Genomic DNA, 24,011 nt, shown 5'->3' with positions numbered 1-24,011 from the left:
ATGCTCACATATATCACTCTCTCTAAAGTATGTATTATTTATAGTTTAGTTTATATACTATAGTATAGTTTAGTTAGAATTATTTATATAATTCAATAAATGTCAGTTGATGAGGATGGTGATCCAAGAGTCCCTGAAATGCACTTAAGCTGTCTCATTGCAATGGCACATGGCCACCTATATAAAAAGTCTGATGCAAGCACCACCACTAGAAAATAAAGACAACACCCCATATGTATAAAATGCTCTAAAGTCTAACTACATTTATTTATAAGAACATACTTTTATTTTATGTAGCAAAAATACTAATTGACATATTCTCTGTACGGATCCCTGCAATTCGGGACATACCACACTTCTGCCTAAATGTAGGATTTCAAGATCCATATTGTTCTGTGCAAAGCTGTATTCAAACAGAATATGCCATCTTTTCCTCCTTCGTAGGAACTCAAAATTTTTTGAACCGAATTGGTAACTTACATGGCATAATTTAAACAAATGCAAAAACAGATGCCTGACATAATTGATGAGTGGCTCCCGAGAGAGCCAGGTGATAATTGGGACACTTGCCAGCTAGAGAGGAAAGTTCGAGAGATCCATGCACCCAAGCTGGGCTTCACTTTGAACTAAGGATGTCTTAGGAGCTCGTGATGCCGATCGCAATTCAGGTTCACTGGAATGAATAAATCCGTGAACAAATCCTTAAAAAGGAATTGAACCAAAGACGGTGTCCTTGCTTTATCCCATTCTGGCTCACAGTGCTCTGTAAGTCCATACCCCAGACAAACCTACTCTTCTTTCACAATCTTGTATTCTAACATGGAGCCACTTGGATGTTTTGCCTTTAGGTACATGCCCATCCCCTTCACACAATGCATCCCAGGCTCTTTACATCCCAGAATGGCTCTTTACAGGGTGTGCATCTTCTTCCTCAGAGGAGCAAGGGCCCATATTCCCCAGTCATGGCAGGATTCTGTCTCAGGGCAGAAGACAAATTATACACAATTATATAGAATCTGTACCTCTTCAGCTCACCCCAAGGGGTGAATGTGAAGCTCAATGCTACTACTTAAGGTTCTGCAAATAAATATTTAAATCGAGGTGCTTATATTGGTTTCTATAATTCAAGAGCATTTATAATAGCAATTAGGTGGCAATGGAGTTATATCAGCCCAAATACACACAACCTTTCACCTCAAGAAGCAGCAAATTGGGATAATTTACATACTGCCAGCTGTTAATATCTTTAGCATCCACAGGACTTAATGGCAAAAATAAATAGATACTGGGTCCCATTTGGGGCACAGAGCGGATCTGCAATCTCTTTCCCATTTACATTCCTCATTTGCTCCCCCTGAAACATTCATTCCACAGAGCTCCCTGGGTATAGCAGGTTTCATGAAAAACTTGTGTTTTTGTAAGTTGTTTGTAACGGTACCTATTTTAAACACCTCATTTACAATTGAGGAATGTTAACATTTCTAAAAGTTCCAGGTAGGGCGGTCTACTTAAAAACAGTCTGCAAGTGTTGCACTTTACAAATGAGGAAACAAAACCTAAGATTGTACATGAGAGAAAAGGACAAGGATTTGAGTTTCGGTGAAGTGCGTGACTCTTGTTTCGTTAATGATTCGTTAGCTTGCTCGGGCCTCAGTTTTTGCACCTGCAGATTGGAAATTACACTACTGTTTGGTTACATGAGGCATTGCATGCTGGCTGCTTTTGGTCATGGGGACAAGCCACTCTCAGAGAAGGCACAGCTGCTGGCAGAAGAGGCTCCGTGAAAATCCCAGGCCCCTGAGGCCTGAATGGTGGGGTTTCTCGTGCACTGAGCTGTTCACTCCCTGTGGACAGTTAATGGCTCACTTTCAGAATCTCCTGGCTTCCTTAGCTTTGAAAATGGATTGCACTAATCACAAAAATGTTCAAACCACCTACTGCTAGGAATAGGGTGCATTTTATATTGATCTGCTCAATGAGGCGTTGTTTTAAGTGAATAAATATATTTCTTGATTTTATATACTTCAACATGATGAGAAATAACAGCATCTGTGTACTGCCCCAAAGATTCTTTCTTAGTGGTGCTGATCTTGGGAATGTGCTTAGTTTTCACTGAAGGGAGACTTAATCTGATTATACTTGAACCTCCTCAGACCAAAACAGCACAGGCTTGAAAACCCTCAATTAATGAATGAGAACTTTAGAAAGAGCCACATGAAGTTTTTTTAAAGGTGCCTAAAGCAAGACGTCGTAATAAAACTAAGCCCACAGAAAACTTTTAATTAGCAGAAATAAAAAATTGGTTTAAAGAGTATCTGCCTTGGGGGACATAGGGGGCTCAGTCAGTTAAGCGTCTGCCTTCTGCTCAGGTCATGATCCCGGGGTCCTGGGCTCCCTGTTCAGCGGGAAGCCTGCCTCTTCTTTTCCCTTTGTCCCTTCATTTCCCCTGCTCTTGCATGCTCTCTCTCTCTCAAACCTTAAAAAAAAAAAAAAAAAAAAAGAATATCTGCCTTTTATAGATTAGTTTAAAAAACCCAGAAGTCCCCACCATGCCCCAAAACCTGCTCAACGAAAACTCCCTATCTGTACAGCATTATACAGAAAAAAGAATTTTTCTGGAACAAGGAATAGTTTATATTGATTTGGTTTCCAATAGGAAGGAGTAAGTGTAAGGATGTCATTCGGGGGGCTTTCATTAATTAAATAAAACCATCAGTAAGGAAAACTGCTTCCATTTTTGGTGTAAGTCCCTTCTAGTGAGAAAGTGAGTGACAGCTCCCGTGTGATTCAGCCAGGAAATAGCTCAGAGGAAAACACGGCACAGGCCTAAAACCCCGAATGATGGAGCAACTCTTCCTTCTGTGGCTGGGTTTTTATAGAAGCTTGGGTGATTTCATCTGTAATCTAGCCCTACCTTTCATCCCTCCAATTTTCTATCCCATTACTTCCCAACATTACATCCAGGCAGGCCTCTCCACTCTCCCGAGTTCACATCACCCAAACCTTCTCCCACTATCACAACTTTTCTTATGACCTTTATTCTCTCTTGAATGCTTTCCCATTTTCTGTCCTCCAGATTATCTTTCTCCGATTTCATGGCCTAGCTTAACTCCTATATTCTCTATGAAATCTTCCCTTCCTATAACAGCTCATAGTGACCAAAATTAGGGGAATTCATCCTGGGCTTTCTACTCGGGAATAAAATTAGGGCTTATTTCTTTTCAACATGTCTTATTTTTTTCCCTCTGAAACTAGATTGTAGTTTTCTTGAAGTTACGATATTTGGGATTATATATTCTCTTTCCCTCATTCCCTGCTCTCCCTACGTCTTACCCATTGTCAGACACGTTGTCAAAGCAAACGTGTGGACAGAATGGTCACTTTGGGAAGCTACTCTCAGTCTCTGAGTTCCCGGGGGTAGGTGGAAGGCCCACCCCTAGCAGCTCACTGTGCCACCATGGGACTGATGAGAAGACAGAAGGCGAGTGGACGGGGCTCTGCATTTCCTGCCGCGAGGCCCAGAACGTCCACCTGCCCCGCTAGGAGCAGTTAAGGCAGGGGGTTTCCGAGGGAGGACGAGCTGGCAAGAGGGAAGTGGGAGTGGACAGAACAAATGCTCCAGGCTCTGCTGAATACGGAAAAGGGAGAACATTTGGAAACGTCTTTGGAAGGCTTTTCTGACCAGCGGTTTTGTAAAAAAAAACAATGGTAAATTCTGGTCTCCCTGATGATGCTCTTGGGGGGCAAATGGAGAAGATTCCATGTCCCTGTGCTCCTGTGGCTCTTTCCTGGATCCTCCTTTTTCTCCTACTTTTTCTAACACTTCCCCCTCTCCTGGCTTCGGGCCTCTTCGACAATCTGTGTGATGTTTACTACCTTTCAGGGCCCAGGACCCATAAATTTCCTCCTTCTCTCCAATCTCTAAGCCCTGCTAGGTGGTCCCTGGGGAAGTCTATGGCTCCGATGGTGGCTTCCCAGGTTTTCCTTTCACAAACCCTCACGCATATCAAAATGCAGTTACAGAAAGAGGAACTAGTAATCAAAGCAGCAGATAATTATACACCTTACGTGGCTTTTCTACCAGAAACAAAGACTGGGGCATTCAGAACTCTCTTTGCTAACAGGCACACAACTTTATTTGTAACTTAATTTCTTCAGTGAAAAAAACAGTGCAATTAACACTTTGGTAACAAACCATCAAACAAAACAAAACAAAAACACTTTGGGCGGAGGTAAGGGGGGGCGAATATGCTTTTTGCTTCGCTAGGAAAATTCCTGCTCATTCTTTAAGACCTGGATCATGTATGCTCTGTGTGAAACTTCTTTGCTCCCCACCTCTGGAAACATCCGCATTTCCTCCTCTGTGCGCCCCCCCCCCTCACTTCCTCCTTCACAAAATACCCAGGCATCTGCTCTATCAGGCACCACGGCCAGGCACTAAAGTGGTGCCTTTACCTTTACAAAGGTAAATAAGACATTCTTTCTACCTTCCTGAAGCTCACAGGATGGAGGACAAGGAGACAGATAAAGTATTAGAGTATTTCTCATTGGTTAGAGGTAAACATACCCCACCTTATTGGGAAAGAGACCTAACCTCTCCCCGATTTCGGTTTCTCATTAGCAGAACGGGGAAATGCCATTACCTAAGTCTTGCGACTTTTGTGAATGACAAATAAGATAATGTGTGTAATGACCTTAGCACAGGGCCTGGCTCGGAGTAAGTGCTCCACAAATAGGAAATGTTATGACAGAGGTTAGAGGTGCTTTTGGGATGGTGGGAAAACGTGACGCCACTCCCGGGACTGATAAGGTAGGGGGGAGGGGCAAGGAAGGTTTCACCGGCAAGGTTTGAGAACATATCTTTTGACCAGGCAAAGAGGAATGAAATAAGGATATAAGGCTCAAAAGGAAATAAGCAACATATCCTTTCAAATGTCTTTTTTCAAAGTTGCAGCAGTGGTTGTCTCTTTCTTTCTGCAGAGGAGTTAAGAGGACATGGATTTGAATAATTCAACCATATTTATCTTTGAGGAGAAGTTACCCTCCTCTCCGTCACTTGAGATTTTGAGGGGTTCTATGCATTGGATAAAATGGAATGCCTTTCTAAAAGGAAAGAGAAAGTCACATAAATAAATCCTCGAGGACTTCTCTGAGAGTGTCTTTGGGTGTCCACAGGATTGTTACAGGGGTGAGCCCATGTCTTTAGGCATCTAAGCTTCCTCTGGAATTGGCTCAGGAAAAAGCCAGGTTATACCAAATTCTACTTAGGCATAAATAATAGGGTTTCTGTGCATTTGGTTTTGGATGGAAATGTTCCCTTCATGGAGAGTTTGATTCACTTATCCTTGAGACAATCTCATTCCCAAAGTGGTTACAAATGACTGAGACTTGCCTTTTGCATTTTGCAAAATTGGTAGGGAAATTTAATATGTACTATCACTTTCATTAATTTTAGTAACTGTGAGGCAAGTTGAATACATACACACACACACACACATATACACACACACGATTCTCTAAGCTAGACGATGCCACTTTGAACTTACTTCAAAAACACTTGCTCATTATATCAGTAAGTTAGTGAATATTTATTGAGTACTATTATATACATAACTTGATGCTGGCTATTAAAAAATTCAAAGGGAGGGGCCCCTGGGTGGCTCAGATGGTTAAATGTCTGCCTTCAGCTCAGGTCATGATCCCAGGGTTCTGGGATCACGTCCGACATCCGGCTCCCTGCTCAGTGGGGAGCCTGCTTCTCCCTTTGCCTGCTGCTCCCCACTGCTTGAGCTGTCTGTCTGTCTCTCTTTCTCTCTCTGACAAATAAATAAAAATAATAAAATCTTTTTTAAAAATTCAAAGGAACTTTTACTTTTAAAATGTAATTTTCCCCCTGAGTTTTAGGTTATCAACTCAAGTGATTTCAGTCATTTATCAGGCATTACGATGTACTTTACCACTCTGAATGACAAATACACTGTTATCTCAGTTTTCCTTTACAGCAGAGTCTTGCTATCTGCACAGGATTATCAAAGAAATAGTAGGAGAAATGGGTGGAAGTAATATATACTCAGAGTCACATGTGAAACTAAATTAAACCCAGGTAGACAATGAGAATCTTGAATATGCTTTCCAAGTGATTAAATACATTTTGCTCCAAATACCCATTTGTTTGGGATGAGCTGTATTAATATGCTGCTACTTTTCTGTGTACAATTAGTTTCCAATAGATTTCTGCAGTTTATATACAACACTCTGTGATTCAGAAATTATAATTGTGAGTAAAAGATAATAGCCATGATCTTTATGCCCTTGAAGAAATAAAGAAATTTTTGTTTTTACAAAAGATAGGAAAATAATATGCATTCAATCCATAAATATGTATCACGAGTCATGAAAGCTTTAAGTAGAATATTAAAATAATTACTAATTCCAAGTCAGTTATCTTGATATTTAATTGTGCTCACATGATAAATTCCCTCGAGTGTACCTACTTTTCTACATGTCATTCCATTTGTTCTCACAAAAAAGATCAGCTATGGATTCAATGAGCCGAAGCCTCATTTCCTAAAGGGAATATAAGTCATTCAAGAAGAAAAGCCGTGTTACATAAGAATCTACACTCTCTGCTTGTGAAAGTTAAAATTTAGGAAAAATTAAATTCACATCACATCAAACCAGACAACAGCATGATATTTGATTGCATACCAGCAATTTTCAGTTTGGTTGATCACAACTGTGGTCTGAAAAGTTGGAACCAATGTCAAAGTTCTTGAGTATAAAACAAGGGAGATCATTCAAGAAAATGGTAACTAGCAAGATGTAATTGACCTCATTGTTTGCTTTGAGTTACTTGGCTAACTAATTGGTTTGTATCATGTACATCTCATTTCTGAAATGATCTATGATAGACTTCAGGCACATCTGGAAGAGAATGGAAGTGTATGCAGTGAAACAAGGCATTCCCCCTAGGGCAATACCTAGGATATATCTCAGGTTGCACAGAATGATATCAGTGTAGGTTGTTGTCCCAGCATGATTATTAATAGTTCTTGCTTTCACTCTTAAAATACTCTAGTCGAGGGCGCCTGGGTGGCTCAGTGGGTTAGGTCGCTGCCTTCGGCTCGGGTCGTGATCTCAGGGTCCTGGGATCGAGTCCCGCATCGGGCTCTCTGCTCAGCAGGGAGCCTGCTTCCTCCTCTCTCTCTCTGCCTGCCTCTCTGCCTACTTGTGATCTCTCTCTGTCAAATAAATAAATAAATAATCTTAAAAAAAATACTCTAGTCGAACAATAAATAACGTGGTCACCCTGGTCATAACCAACATATGTCACTATGGGCACATTTCAAATACCTTCATGATTTACAAAATTGAAAAACGGTATGGGTGTAGCTGTACAAGGAAGTCACTCAGTTCTTCAGCCCGAGCTCTTGGAGAGCAGAAATAGATCCTTTGTGCGTGTTTTAGTTGCCCACCATTCTCGGGCTCAGAGCTTTGCTTACAGCAGACTCTTGATCAATGGTGGACAAATGGATAAATGAATATTTTAAAAACCAGTTTCCACAAAGTCCACTATTGTAGCAATGCAATGATCCCATTAAGGAGATTTAAAAGATGATGAGATTAATTTGACAGGTACCTGGGTTGGTTTGGTTGGGTTGGTTAGCTAGTCAAGTCAGTGGCAAACTTCAACCTGGCCATTTCTCACAGTTGTCTGGCTTAACACCAACCAGATCAGTCATGCCTGCAATCCAGGGGCCCACTCCCTATAGCCTGTTTCTGTTCTATTTTGGACACACAGAGATATGTGTTCTGAAGGTGAAAGTCTACATTACATGATTTCTGTGAAGCTGGTGGTGATGACCCCACATTAAGAAATGAAGAGCATTAATTATACTTGGTGAAGCAGAAGTCTTAATAATGTGTGAAAAGATGAAAGGAAAACAGATTAGTGCACTGAATCAGACCTGATTCCAGTGATTGAAATACATCAAAATAACATTTCAGAGCCGTTTCTTATGTTAGTGCTATATTTACTCCTTCCTGAATGCTAATTAGTGGAAACTCAGTGAAAAGTGACAGTGTTTTTTAAAATAATAATTTGTAGAGAATGTCATTCTGGGTATCTCGTTCCTGAAGGCCAAACCGAGAGCACAAAGAGACTGCCATAGAGAGGAAGCCTCATGTGCCACTGGCCAGTGCTCTGTTCTTCACCGAAGCCCGAGGATGCGGGCCAGTTGGCATCATCCCTGACATCAGCCTTTACGATCAAGCGTAGCTCTAACCCTCTCAGAAACCATCTGTGACTCTGTCATTCACAAATGACTCCAAATCCCTGCTGAGTTTATTTTTACTTTCTGATTTATTCTCTTAGTTTAATGAGTTCTATAAATTTTTTAGTGTGGAGGACAATTTCCTATCACTTGCTAGACTTACTGTGTCTCAAAGAATGCCTCCCATCCTGGCACTCTGGGACTTTTCTGAACAGGTTCCCTCCATCAGGTCATCCATTAATATGCATGTATGTTTAGGCTCTTTATGTAGCCAGGGTAAAGAGTCACATTAACAGTCAGACACGTCTGCTTACTCCTCAAACCACCACCACCACCCCCCCCCCCCCCCGCTTTGGTAATTCTAGTTATCCTTGCCATCATTTCTATTAGTGTGAGTTCCTTTGAGAGATGTTGCAACGAGCCAGCACAGGCACCAACAATTAAGGGCTGCATTGAAAAGGAGTTCTCCTTTTGTTTTCCAAACCATTCCTGATGGATTGCAAACCATTCCTAACATATTTCTTGACCAGTCTGGATGACAAACACAGGGAAACTCCTGCTAATTACTCTAAGATCCCTTTCCCGGGTCCTAACTGACAGACCTCACACCTCTCCTTAGCATTAGACTTGGAAGTAAATGATGTGGATAAATCCTAACTTTGATGCTTCCTGGATACTTGGCCTGGGGAAATTCAGGTAATCTTTTAAAATCTCTATTCATTTATCTTTAAAATAAAGATAATAATGCCTCCCAGAGATATTATAAGTAGGGGAAGACTGGACTTACAAATAGGAGAGCCTCTCAAATTGAAAACACTGCTAGTGCATGTCATTATTCACGATTTCAAAAGTATCATCCCTTCCTTTTCTACCTTTTCACAACAGTTATTTTGGTGATAGAAATGTGATCACTCAACCTCCCAACCAAGAAAAGCCCGGGACCAAATGGCCTCACTGGTAAACTCTACCAAGCATTTAAAGAAGAATTAACTTCAATCTTTTTCAAACTCTTCAAAAAAAAAAAAATGATGAAGAGAGAAAAATATCTAGACTCATTTTAGAAGGTCAGCATTTTCCTGATACAAAAGCCAAATGATACTGCAAGAAAAGAGAACCACAGGCCAATATCCTTGATGAACATAGATGCAAAAATCTCAACAAAATACTAGGAAAGCAAATTCAATAGCATATTGAGAGAAGTATATATCATGGCCAAGTGAGACTTATCTCTGGGATGCAAGGACAGTTCAACATATAAAAACTGAACAATGTAATACACATTAGCAGAGTGAAGGATAAAAATCACTTGATTGATTGTTTCTTTTGCCAAGCAGAAGTTTTGAAATCTGAGGTAGTTCTATTTGTCTGTTCTCACTTTTGCTCTCTGTGCTTTTGGTACCATACCCATGAAATCATTGCCAAGACTGGGATCATAAAGCTTTTTCCTTATGTCTCCTTCTAAGGGTTGTTACAATATACAAAAAGAAATAGTATTTCTACACACCAACAACAAACTATCTGAAAGAGAAATAAATAAATAATCCAATTTACAATAACAACAAAAAGAATAAAATACTCAGGAATAAGTTTAAACAGGGAGGTAAAAGATCTGTACACTAAACACTATAAGATGGGGATAAAAGAAATTGAAGAAGACACAAATAATGGAAAGATACTCTGTGCTCATGAATTAGAAGAATTTATATTGTTCAAATGTCCATACCCAGAGCAATTGACAGGTTCAATCCAATCCCTATCAAAATTCCAATGGCATTTTTTATAGAAGTAGAACAAACAATCCTAAAATATATATAGAACCACAAAAGACCCTGATTAGCCAAAGCAATCTTGAGAAGGGAAAACAAGGCTGGGGGCCGCATACTTCCTGATTTCAAACAGTACAGGTTTGGCATAAAAACAGACACATAGACAAATGGAACAGCATCAAAAGCCCAGAAATAAACCCATCCATATATGGCCAATTAATTTATGAAAAAGGAGCCAAAAATAAGGATTATCTTTTCAATAAATGGTGTTAAGAAAACTGAATAGCCATACACCAAAGAATAAAACTGAATTCCTTTCTCATACCATATACAAAGATTGACTCAAAATGGATTCAAAACTTGAATGTAAGACCTGACACGTAAAATCCCTAGACAAAAACATATGGTGTAACTTCCTTGATATTGGTCTTGGCAATGATTTCTTTTTGGATTTGATACCAAAAGCAAAGGCAATAAAAGCAAAAGTACACAAGTGGGATTATATCAAACTAGAGAGCTTTTGAGCAGAGGAAACCATCAATGAAATGAAAAGGCAACCTATGGAATGCAAGAAAATACATGCAAATCTTATATCTGATAAGGGGTTAATATTTAAATTGTATGAAGAACTCATACAACTCAATAGCCCAAAAGCCCCAATCTGATTAAAAAATGGGCAGAGAAACTGAATGGACATTTTTCCAAAGAAGACATATCAATGGCCAACAGCCACATGAAAAGGCGTTCAGCATAATCAATCATCATGGAAATATAAATCAAAATCACAATGAAACATCACCTCACACCTGTCAGAATGGCTATCATCAAAAAGACATAACAAGTGGTGGCGAGGATATAGAGAAAAGGTAACCCTAATGCACAGTCGGTAGGAATGTAAATTGGTGCAGGCACTATGGAAAATAGTATGGAGTTTCCTTAAAAAGTTATAAATAGAACTACTGAATAATTCAGCTATTCCACTTCTGGGTATATATACAAAAGAAATGAAACCACTGTCTCAAAGAGCTATCTGTACTCCCATGTTAACTGTAGCATTATTCGCAACAGCCAAGGTATGAAAACAACCTACATGTTTAACAACAGGTAAATGACTAAAGAAAATCTGTTATGTATATGCAAAAGAATGTTACTCCACATGAGAAGGAATGAAATGCTGTCATTTGGATCTTAAGGGCATAATGCGAAGTGAAATAATTCAGACAGAAAATAAATATATCATACTGTATGATCCCACTCATATAGAAAATCTAAAAACATTGCACAAACATAGAAACAGAGTAGCATGATGGTAGCTGGGAGCAGAGGGTGAGGGAATGGAGAGATGCTGGTCGAAGGATACCAGCTTCCAGCTACAAGATGAGTAAGTTCTACTCAAATATTCAGCATGGTGACTAACAGTTCACAATACTACTGTACTGCACACTTAAAAGTTGTTAAGAAAATAGATGGTAGATGTTCTCACCACAAAAAAAGAAATGGTAATTAAGTAATGAGATGGAGGCATTAGCTAAGGCTGTGATGGCAGCCATTTTGCAATATGTAAGTGTGTCAGATCAACCAGTTGCATGCCTTAAACTTACATACATTCTATGTCATTTATATCTCAATAAAACTGGAAAAGATAATAAGAAACAATACAAATGGATTATAGATATGGAGACTGGAATACAAAGTATCAATAGATCTATAACATGACATGCAAATTTAGACACCCAGCTCAGCTATCTCTCTTGAATTCCAGATTGGATTATTCACACTAAATAGTAACAGTATTTGGATATCCCAATGAACCTTATATTTTTTCATTTATTAAATCTACAAATACTTTTTAACATTCACCAAATTTAACTGGAGTATCTGCTCAGAACTATGTCTTCTCCAAACAATCATGCTATAGGTCTTATAGCTTCAACCTTTATTCAGCAACCCCTCCTCGAATCCCCTTGGACTCTATAACGTAGAGCCAAGCTCACTTCCTTTTATCTGAATTACAGCAATAGCCCCGTAAATGCGTCTTTGGGGGTCCAGTCTTGCATTTCTTTTAATCTATTCTCTACATAGAAGCCCAATTGATGTTTCTCAAGTGCAAGTGAGATCTTGTTACTTTTCTGATTGAACCCCTTTAAAGACTCCCCATTACTCTTAGGAGGAAAAGCCAAGGTCACTGATCTGACTTAGGAGGATTCATTTCTGGTCCTTCTGTAGCCTCAGTCTTACTGTGTTCCCACTACCCTTGAGGATCTAGTCACCGTTCAGGGGCTCTGCAGCCCCTTCTGCCAGAAGCAGTCTCTGCTATTCCAACCCTCCTGTCACAACTTGACACCTGTTTACCTTTGAATCCCAGCTTTGGCTTTGAGACCTTCCACAGGCACCTTTAAGACTGAACAAAATGCTCCTCCTAAGTGCTGCCTTATAACTGGTACTTAGTTTTATCCTAACACTGACCCAGGAACTGTCCTTCACTGTTTGTTTACCCACATCTCCTACCAGACCTTCAACTTGTGGTAAGCAATTTGTAGTTGTATTCTCATCACCTAATCCAGACCATAGCACATGGTAGGGAGTCATTAAGCTATTGTTGCATAAATTAAAAAAGAAAAGAAGGGAGATAGTCCATATTAGTAATAACTTTGGTAGTTGGACAACACAGATTTCTTTTCATTGGTTTCCTACCTAAATCACTAAACTCAAATTTTATGTATCACCATTTCTAGAAGGAATCCCACTTTAATTTTACAAAATTAAGCTGAATAATTTCAGAAATGGTAAAAGGATCTTTAAGCACAATTTAGTGAAGATTTTGGGAGGTGAGAGACTTTGGTTGCTCTTATGCTGAAAAAAAAAGTATATTTAAAAACAGCTCATCACAGTCCCTGGCCCAGGATAGGTTCTCAATAGTGCTACTGGAATTTAATTGTTTCCTCATGCTGGCCGAACACTAATTTCTGCAAACGTTCCTATTTTCTCTACTTCCCTGCTCCCTAAAAAGGAGAGTAATAAAAACCATTCTTCATGTACACACACACAAAGAAGAAAGAGGCATGGCCAAACACAGAGACACGGCCCCATTTAGCTTATATACTAAATCTTAAAAATAAGCAAAAAGAAATGATCTGGTATGCAACTAAATACAGGTTTTGTTTCAGAGACTTGTTCTAGAAGAGTTTGTTTGAATTTCTGTCATTTAGGTGAGATGGCTTCTCTGTGGAACAGGTTGAACTATGCGTACTACGGGCAGAGACATTGTAAACCAACAGAGAGAGCAATTAGGGATATAATCAGTTCTAGAACGCCAGCCAGAGGTATACTTGCCAAGGAGCGAAGTACACGGGACCCTGATTTTGATGCCCACAGGTATTTACTTTGCAGGGACACATCTTGGGAAGCAGACCTCAATCCAGGAAGATGAGCACTGATGCTTGGGTGCTCATTATGAGGTGTGTGTGTGTGTGTGCACGCACACGCATGCTTGTGCATGGGTGTGCCTGGCTTGTGGACATCTTAACCACGCAAGACACGGTCAAGGCAAATGAAGACAGTTGTCAGAGGATGAGAAGTAGAGATATAGAAACACAAGTTTTATTTTTCTATGTAAATATGTAAAAGGCAGAATCATACACAATGCAATTAAAAAATAGAGAAAAACAGAGAAGGGAAAGTTTTGTTTTGTTTTGTTTTTTTAAGTCAGGCATCTCATGACAAGAAATGTGGAAAATAGAAAAGTGGTTGACAGTGACAGTGACACAGAGACAAAAGAATTTCAGAGAGAAAGCATTTGTGAAGGACTCAGATATATTCGGGAGGTAAAAAATTACACGGAAGTGGTCTGTAAGTATGCAAGTACAGATATGTCCAAAAAGGGAGTCAGTGTGAAAGCCATATGTACGTGGCCATAATCTATTTTATGCTTGCTTCCAGGCAAACATGGTAGGGGGTTTTTCCCAATCTCTTGCCGCAAAGTCTAAGTTTGGAAGGGATCCATCTGAGACAGCAGGAAGGTGCGTGCTGCCTGGAGGGGAGGAAACGGAGGAGGATGAAGGAGAGACTGCAGAATCAGTTGCTTCCCATCTGAAATGACTGCCAGTGTCCTAGAGGATATGAATTGGCTGCATAAAATCTTCTAAGACTATTGAAAAATAGAATTGAATCCATTTCCTTTGTTTTTATGGTATACCATTTTGTCCTTTTGTTTTGATTGGTATATTTAGGTCTTCCTTGGTCATTTCCACAGAAAAAAACAACTTTCTTTACACAATCGGGGCCAAATGACTATTGGAGATCACCCAAAGGATAAATCAATCTCGTGTTGTCAAACCAGGGCAGCTCCGAAAGACATAGACACATTTACAAAACTATATTTGTCAGGTCATTGTTATTGTAGCTGTTTTCTAAATTAATTCATAGGATCAAACCACTCTTCCGTTTAAATGGGCACAATGTCTTCTTTGGAAGGGTATACCCACACAGAGATATTTAGCAGAAATTCTAACATGCCCGTGGAAGGAATTAAAAATATTCTCAAATAAAGTTCTTTCAATTATTATTATATTTAGTCAATTAAAGCTAAGAAATAGCTATAATTTTTTTGCATATCTTATTAATTTACTTTGTAGAGCCATCATTTCAGGTATATATTTTAAAAGAAATATAATGTCAAATATATTTTGGTAATGAAATCTACTCTGATTCCCTGTTTTTTTTTTTTTCAGAAAGATAATTAAAGATGATACTTGCAAATTTTAGAAAAACATGCTTCCAAGAAATCGAGTTTTATAATACATGCTTTTTGGTGTGTGGATATACAACAGTACTTATTTTTATTAAATATGCTTCAAAAAGCAATTCAAATCAGTCTATTTGAGAGAAATATCAGCAAGGTCAAAATTTATAAACAATTAACCAAAAAGTACTCTATTTGAACAGAAACTATTATAGGAAAAAGAAATGGAAGTAGGGTTTCCCTGTCACACAACTGGAGGAGAGGTTTTGTGGAAACAGGAAGTATACTGGTGAGGCATAATTTGAGTTTTGATACCAATTAGATCAGAAAAGTTTTCTTTCTCCATTTTAGGGATCTTGCGTCATTCCCTGCTTTCTCTTTATATACATTTTTAACTTCCCAGAGAGTTGGTAACACTTCATTTGAATAGCTATGTATAAAAACATAGACGGATGCAAAACAGTTTAATTAGTCAAACTGTCATGTCATGAATTATAGACAGGAATGAAAGAACGAATGTCTTAGGATCAGGGTGCACGGGGCAACTAACACTACAGAAGTATACACAGAAATGGAGTGTGGGAGAGAATCAGTTCTTACTGTAGTCGTCACTCAAACATGGAAGCACTAAGAAAAACAATGTACTTGTACAAGTGTACTCAATGAGAAGTTTCTGGTTACGTTAAGAACAATATTTTTTACAGATATCGCTGAAATACGTAAATACTTAATATTCTCATATGACACTCATGGTATGCTTCAAACAGTCCTTGAATTTATTTTAATTTTCAAGGTAGTGTTTCTTTTTCTTTTTTAGAGTCTCAAATGCGTCAAGACATTTCTGGAGCTTCAATGGCTGTTAAGTTCAGGAATGTCTCCATGAGTGTTAGTCATCCTCCTGTTCACCCCACTCGACAACTGCCTCGTCGTTCATGTGCAGAATGAGGTAAGAAAGAAGCTGAAAGAGATTCTGCCACAGTAAGAGAGACACATAAAAGGAGATCCCGCTTACGTCCACCTCACAGCGCTCGCCCGCGAAGGCCACGTCACAGAGGCACTGGAACTTGTTGACCAGGTCCTGGCACAGTCCTCCGTTGAAGCACGGGTCGGAGGCGCACTCATCCACGTCCTTTTCGCACCTTGAACAGAAACAGAAACAGCAGCAGCCTTGGTCTCTGTTGAATAAATTGGCTGTGAAATGGGGAAAAAAAAAATGCCTTATCTACCTGGAACCGTACGGTCTGATTTACCAACTCCCATGCAACTTACGTACACATCATGATGTGGGGACACATTGCTTAAAATTCCTGTCCCAAATTTCGTTTTTAAGGGAAATAATCTGTACACATGCCCAGCTAATTAGAATGAAAAAACAGGTGCGAGATTTTAGAAACCAAGAAAAAACCTGAGGAATGGTCGTTTTGTCCTCAAAGAGCATTTGCCATCTTTGCCACCTTTGGTTCAGTTTACTGGGGACACATGGGAACCGTGAGGCTGCATTTTGCCAACCTGGAGTCTACAGAGCAGATCTGTGCCCCTACTGTCAGGATTGTACTACATCCATGCCCTCGGGCTGTGGGGGGAAAGAAAGCCCATCAAAAATAGAAGGAAAAAACAGTTTATTCTTGAAGAATTGGAGTTATTTTCCTGTGGAATCTTCAACAAAAAGCAGAAGTAGGTAATTAGAAAATTTCACTTCCTGGAGTGCCTGGGTGGCTCAGTGCGTTAAAGCCTCTGCCTTCGGCTCTGGTCAAGATCCCAGGGTCCTGGGATCAAGCCCCGCATCGGGTTCTCTGCTCTGCGGGGAGCCTGCTTCCTCCTCTCTCTCTGCCTGCCTCTCTGCCTAATTGTGGTCTTTGTCTGGCAAATAAATAAATAAAATCTTAAAAAAAAAAAAAGGAAATTTCACTTCCTAATAAATATGTTTTAGAGCTAAGTGTAGTTTTTAAAATATTCAGGTAGAATGACTTTCAAAAGCTAAATTTTCCCCAACAAGTGTTATCAATACTAAGGTATACTGAAATTTTCCACTTCTTTGGGACACTGTTGTCTTTCCCCCGACCTTCGGCCAACAACTTATTTTTCAGTAAACTCACCGATTAACTCGCCAGTCACTTTCATTCAGCCGTTCAGTACTTGTGTATTTAGCACTTAATCATATGCCAAACACTCTGTTAGGCCCCTGGATAGAGCAGTAACTAAAGTATCTCTTTTACTTTGGGAAATTCATATAAAATGCTAGCTTCAAGAATCCCAAAAGAGCAACTTACAATGTCCAAGTGTAATGTAAACCACTTTACATTCCTCGCCCCCCCAAAAGGTAAAACTTGCTTGTCTGGGTCATCGACGAAATTACTAGGCTCAAAATGAAGGGGGATAGCAGGGTGGGTGGGGAGGGCCAACCCGAAGTATAAAGGAAAAAAAGATTTCTTCCCAGGAAAACAGCTCCTTATCCCGCTGGATACCAAGCATAGCTGAGACATTTTTGTTTTCTTTTTTTGGCTCAGGCTTCTGCCCGGGAAGGAGGCCTCTCCGATTAGATCTGAGCAAAACCCGACAACTTGGGAGAGGCTGCCAAGCACTCTTTGTCCTGGGTGGGCCGGAGTGTTCACACCATCCATCATTTGCAACCTGCCAGGATGACACTAGAAAGCTGGGGGTCTAGCCAGACAGAAGAGGAGGCAATTTGCAGGAACACAGCTTTTCAGTATCTTTGGACCTTAAGGAAGTCCCATGCCCCTAGGCCTTGGGAGACTCTCTAGTATTTTCCAGTCTTCTCGGGCTCTTCTTTCTCCATTTCTTATCTACTTCCCTCTTTTTTTAAAATTTTATTTATTTATTTGACAGAGATCACAAGTAGGCAGAGGGGCAGGTGGGGGGGGGGGAGGTGGGGGGGAAGCAGGCTCCCCGCTGAGCAGAGAGCCCGATGCGGGGCTCAATCCCAGGACCCTAAGATCATGACTTGAACTGAAGGCAGAGGCTTTAACCCACTGAGCCACCCAGGTGCCCCTATTTCTCTTTTGAAGTACACAGAGACCACACATACACATTCATTATGAACATTACCGGAGCTTTCATTAGAGATTAATTAATAGACCGGCAATCAAAATAAATAAATCCATTAACACCCAGTGAATTAACTGACCATGCTTAAGGGCTTTGAAAGTACAACATCTATTAAACCTGTGGTCACTATTTTAGAAATCTATTTGGAACAGAGAAGTTGATCCAGAGGAGGGTCCCCAGAGAGGAAGGAAAACTTGGAGCTTCCTTTTCTTAGCACATTTCAAAGAAGTTATTTGCATTTAAATGCAAGACTCTTTTAAACAAATGTTGTAGGAAAAAAAAATGTTTGTTGTAAATAGGGATAATGTGTGAGGAGCAGAAAAATAATCCAAGGCTTGGGATGTGTCTGTGCCTTGTGCCGCTGAACGTGAGTGTGACATGAAGCCTTCACCCGTGACACGGAGGCAGGAAATAACCAGCACTTAAATATAGGGAACGAGTTGGTCAAGGAAATATTTAGGACAAGGAAATATTTGCACTGTTTCGGAGGGGTATGGAATTGGAGGCCAGTTGAATGGTCTGCGTTAACAGTACGTGGCATGGTAGAAGGGGCTCACTAGAAAATAGAACATGCTCGAGGGCTCCCCGTCCTTCCGTGCACACATACGACAGGTCTGCGGGGGCTGCTTGGAGCCGCTGCTGAAAGCAGGCTGTGAAGGCACGAGCTGGATCAGCCACTGAATGCCGACTGGGTAAAAGGCAGGTATATCTGAGATTGCCTGCTATTTTGTAAAAATGGCAAAATAGCTGTATCTTGCGCCGAAAGAGCCACCTGGGAAAGAGAGCATTCCAATGACTCCAGACTGCAGTTGTCAGGGCGCACAAATTATACCCAGAATTTTATTAACTTCCCTTTTGAGAAAAGTTCATTCAATCAAACTCTGTCAAATGCCTTGTATTTTCATTTATCTAATTTGTTCAATGCAGGGAGTTTGATCAGAGATCGCTATCTTGTGCCGGACGGCATATGAGATGAAGGAGCACTTCTCCCATTTTTTTTGAATCGTTGCAAGCAAAGATTTACTCATTTCCGTCAGAATATCCAAACGATGGGCCCAGGCCCTGAGGGCGGCGGGATCTCCCTGCAGCACACACCTGGATTGGCAGTTGACCTCTAACTTAATCCCTCAGCCTCAGTTTATGCAAATGCACAGTGAAAGGAATAACAATTAGAGATGATATTTATAAGATGCATGACTTAGTGTTCAACAGATGGTTAACTATTTATTATTTGCTCATAAAGAGATATGTAAGAGCATAGGGAGAGCCCTGGTGTAGAATCATTTTGAGGACACTGGTCCTTTTGAGAAGCTGAGAAAAGCTGGGGAGTACTTTTTTTTTTTTTTTAATTTTTAACCTCACCTTTGGCCCGGCAAACGCATATCCAAATTTGACTGCATTTTCAGCCATCGTCTGAAGCCACTGGCCAAATCTATAACATCATCTCCATATTAGGTGAAGAACTATTGAAGGCTTTCTCTGGGAAAGATGGGCTCATACGGCTAGGGTCTATAAACTTTCGGGGTTCTAGATCATTCTATGAGGCAATCTTTTAGGTATATTTTATTTTACTTCAACAACAACTATATTTGCATCGCTTATTAGAGTCAGCAGGAAAGAAACATGAAACCAGAAGTCCTTATCAGAAAGAAAAATAGCACATTTTACATTTTTCAAAAAGACGTATTTTCTTATTTGAAGTCTTGGCTAATGAAGTGTTCTTTGCTTTGACCTAAACTGTGATTTTTCTTCTTTTTTATTATCTGACTCTGGTTGGACCTATATTTCAGCCTGGGTTTTCCTATGGGAACTGAGAGGAAAAATGAGAGGAGACATCAACCTTGCATAATCCCACTGTTTTTCAATCCAGAATTTTCTTCTATAAAGTTCTAAGGGGACTCACCATTCCCCAGTAAAACCTGGCGGGCACAGACATGTGAATGCACCCTGGAACTCGGAGCAGTTGCCGGCATTGTAGCAAGTGAGATTTGTCTTCTCATTCCCACAAACTGTCGAGGGTAATCTGGTGTGTCTAGGGAGATAAAAGAACAGCTGTTCATCTTGTTCATTTCATTCAAGAAAACTTTTTGGAAAAGTTCATATATGTAGTTGATGCCAAACTAATTAAGTACTCAGGCTGGCTGAGCTACAGATGCTTAATTGTGCTGCATTAGACACAATCACTTTCCGTAAACAGCTCCTGCTGGAGGGCGCTGTAACAAGCGGGCTATACATCTTCCATTCCTACAGTTTTCATTGATGAGATAAGATCTGTGCCGTGGGGTGGCAATAAATTTAGGGCTGGGAAGAAACTCGCTATAGCTTGGTTTGCTGCTGCCTGGCTAATAAATCAACACAGGCCATGGAAAATTGCATCTCTGTAAAGGCCAGCAAAGCAAGGACAGCACTCTGGTACCCGAGCACTCATGTGATTTCTCTGTAGGCTCTCAGAGCTGAACTCCTGTTACCCCGCCAACACTCGCTGTTCCCTACCTAATGATTCATAACTGAGCAGGATGCAAGCCAAATGCTGTCTAGGACGACTGTATGTAGCGCTCGGTGGCAACTGTATGGGAATTCAAGAGGGTGGCTCTTTTGTAGTACAGCAAAGTTGTAATAAGGAATCCTTATAAAGGCAGAACAAATTGTTAGAAGCCGAGCAGAACTTGAATGCAAAGGAAAAATCCAGGAGTGTGAAGGGACTGACCAGAAGTAATTTTAGGAGTGTTGTTCATGACCCACTGTGCATGGATGGTATCTGGTACATAATTCATGTTCGGGAAATATAAGATGAATTTAATTTTGTCCTGTTGTGCGCACTGCCGCTAATACGGAGAAACTAGCCTATAGGACGGTAAGTGTGTCTCTTCCCACAAGAGCTAATCAATTCGACTTTAAAAAGAAAATATCATAAGGACTTTTCAAAAGAACCAAAAATGTCAACCGGCTTTGAAAGAGGTCAATTAGCAATGCAAATGTGAAGCTTTGTATACGTCTTCCGTTTAATAAACAATTTTTGAATCTCATTAGAAGGTACTTTTGAGAACTTTAATCTTTGAGAACTTGACTTTGATGTATTAGGCAGGAAAAAATACTGGAGAACTAGTTCCTGGGGCATATATGTTTACTTTACTTATCCAAAGGGTCCACGGCAATACTATTAATTTTGATCCTGAATATCTTTTGCTTTTAAAACAGGCACTTTGCCTGTTGGCCAGTGAGTCCGTTTTAACTCATGGAAAGTGACATACAACTAAAATGTCAACACTGACCCCTAATACTGTGCCCTGCCTTCACAGGGTCTGAACAGCAATAAATGTTATGGAGATAAATACATCTTCTTATAGGTATGGCTACCTGTTCTGTCTGCTGGGAGACTCATCCCATTAGGGTACAAGCTCTGAGTTAGTGTTAAGTCTACAGGCTGCCAATCCACTCCAGGTGTTTCTGCCGAAGTCTGGGAATGTATTACTTGTTATTAATAATCCTCTCACCTCCCCATAATGACTCAGTTGTTTAGTGAATTTAAAAGCAGTATAAGTTATAAAGTAATGAATTCTATGTGGAAACACTGAAGCTATGTGACTGAGCAGGAAAATACTGTTTCCTATTTCTGTTTATGTAACACAAGATGGAGGTCATTACTAGAATTAAAACACTGTTTTAGTAGTTTTAGAAAAAATTGTGAAATATGTCAAAATGGGCAAAAGATATTCTTGAGTAGTCTTTCGAAGGAATGTTGCATGTTATATAAAGGATCCTCTAGGATTGTTTGATTTTGTAGGGTGTATGCCTTAGATTTTCTTCACTAAGCTATTTTACAACTCTATAAGTTGCGGGAAAATGACATTAATATGAATGGATCTTGCTCACTGAAATGGAAATGAGTTTGCCCATAGTGATATAACTGTCACATGGTAAAAAATGTACTTTCAAATATTAATTGTAATGCTTTATAAAAGATTAAATGGTTTTGCATTTATTAGCAAATTCATTTCCTCATCTCTATGTACATATATTTATGTTTATGTGGGTAATAAAAATATATACAATTATTATATATACGCACATATATAAATAATTAGGTTGTCCTTTGACCTGGTTTTTCTATCATACTTATTTCCTCATTAATTAATGACTTCAATGAAAACATCAAAACATGGTCATTTATATGAGTCATAATTTCGCTTTCTCAAAATTATAATTTACCATAGACTTTTCAAGATTTTACAAGTTTTACCTGCCGGAAATAGCCGAGAGCATTGTTTTAGGGGTAGAAGTCATGCTTCCTCGAACAATATGAAAACCAGGCTTTTGGGAGGCACCTGGGTGGCTCAGTCAATTAAGCATCTGACTCTGGATTCTGGCTCAGGTCATGATCTCAGGGTTGTGAGGTCTAGCCCCACCTGGGCTGTGCACTCAGTGGGGAGTCTGCTTGAGATTCTCTCTCCCTCTATCTTCATTTGCTCTCTGTCTCTCTCTAAAAATAAATAAAGGAATCTTAAAAAAAAAAAAAAGCAAAGAAAAAAATAAGTTTTTGCATTTTATTGCAAAAAATATTTGTTTCTTGAGACCTTAAAGCTGCCAAACTCTGGGACTACAGTTCATAAGACATATTCTAATGAAGATGTTGGAGAAAATATTTTGCTTCAAATCTGGGCAAAACGCTATGATTCTTCCCTGTGGAACATCCCACCACGTGAGATCCCATCTATGTGACCAAATTGTGATGGAAGGGACCTATGTCACTCCTGCTCAGCACAGCCGACAGATGCATAGCTCAGAACGCTTTCCAATTTGACAAGGAAAATGGAGCTTTACCTGAACGTTATGCTCACCTGCAAAATTTTCCCGTGAAATTTCCAAAACAGCGGCAAGAATAACCATTGGGTTTGCTGATGCAGGCGGCCCCGTTTGCACACTGGTGACTCTGGCAGTTGTCTATATCCATTTCACAGTTCACACCGGTGTATCCAGGCTCACACCTGCAGTGATAGGCTGCAACTCTGTCGGAGCAGTTGCCATGGATACAGGGGTTTGAAAAGCACTCATCAATGTTGAGTTCACAGCGTGCCCCTGACCATCCCAAGAGACACGAGCAGTGATAAGAGCTATAGATGTCTTCGCAATTTCCTCCATGCAAACAGGGGCTGGAGTTGCAGGCATTCAACGGCAAACAGCCAGTAGCCACTGCATTTGTAGAGATTTTGAGAAACTGCTCTTCCTGGGGCTTATTAGTGAAATCAGGAACATTTTCAAAGTAAGAGAGATAAATGCCACTGATTTCTATTGTACCTAGACACCCTTTCAGGCCCTGCGTTCTGTCAACAGCTCGGTCACCGACATAAATGTCTGTATTATCTTTCAGAAAGTTGAGGTTCCCGGTGGCAACTGCACTGGTCACAAAAGATGCTTGGTTGTCCATTTCCATTTGCCACCTGGAGGCCTGGGCCAGTGGGTCCATCATGGAAAGAGTCACTTGGTGCCATATGCCATCATTCACGGACTGCGAACTTGTCAGACCCAGCATATAAAAACTGTTGCCACTTTGCAGCTGAAATAATAATCTGGAATCTTGAATGCTAATATTCAGAAATTCAGGCTCCTTCTCTGCCTGCAATATGATCACATCGTCATCCCTTGTTCTGAAACCAAATGTGATATTGGTGAGTTCTCTGGTAATATTCCCATTGCTCCTGAATAATATTTCACTGCTTTGTGCATTAAAAACAGCATTTCCAATACCTAAAGAGAGAAGGCAACACCAATGAGCAACTTTATTGAATCTGTAATATTGGCTTCATTATCTTTATCACTACAAATGATCAAGTTAATATCATCATGTATCAACTGTTTGATACGGGTTAGGCCCTGTGCTAGTTCTTTTTGTATTATTTCTAATATAGAATTCTAGAGCACATTATTATTATTATTACTATTGTCATCCCCATTTTGTAAAAGAAGAAATTGAGACTCCCTGCAGTTAAGTGATTTTTTTCACAGTCATGTGGCTAATAAAGAATAAGACCAGAATACCAAACCTGGATGGTCTGCTACCAAAACCCAGACCATACCTTTCTTTCCCATTGAAAAAAAGGCTACATGTAGAAACAATGTCTAAAAAAGTTGGAAATGAATGGGATTCAATGCATGACTAGACATAGA

The 24,011-nt window shown here is 39.9% G+C and overlaps 1 protein-coding gene across 2 annotated transcripts in view; it reads right to left on the bottom strand.

The window, feature by feature from the left end:
• The window catches only part of CRB1 (crumbs cell polarity complex component 1), a 147,513-nt gene that overhangs the window by 15,994 nt on the left and 107,508 nt on the right, over positions 1 to 24,011 (bottom strand). For both annotated transcript variants that reach the window (XM_032317053.1, XM_032317054.1), the window contains 3 exons: positions 22,685 to 23,591; positions 19,750 to 19,878; positions 15,793 to 15,919 (listed from right to left, as the gene is read on the bottom strand). In XM_032317053.1, coding sequence (XP_032172944.1) covers positions 15,793 to 15,919; positions 19,750 to 19,878; positions 22,685 to 23,591 — 1,163 coding nt within the window. The remainder of the gene's footprint in view (positions 1 to 15,792; positions 15,920 to 19,749; positions 19,879 to 22,684; positions 23,592 to 24,011) is intronic.

The sequence above is a fragment of the Mustela erminea genome, chromosome 17 (assembly GCF_009829155.1).
Source record: "Mustela erminea isolate mMusErm1 chromosome 17, mMusErm1.Pri, whole genome shotgun sequence".
Classification (NCBI taxonomy): Eukaryota; Metazoa; Chordata; class Mammalia; order Carnivora; family Mustelidae; genus Mustela; species Mustela erminea.
The sequence above is the reverse complement of the archived record's forward strand: the minus strand, read 5'-3'. Positions and strand labels throughout refer to the sequence as shown.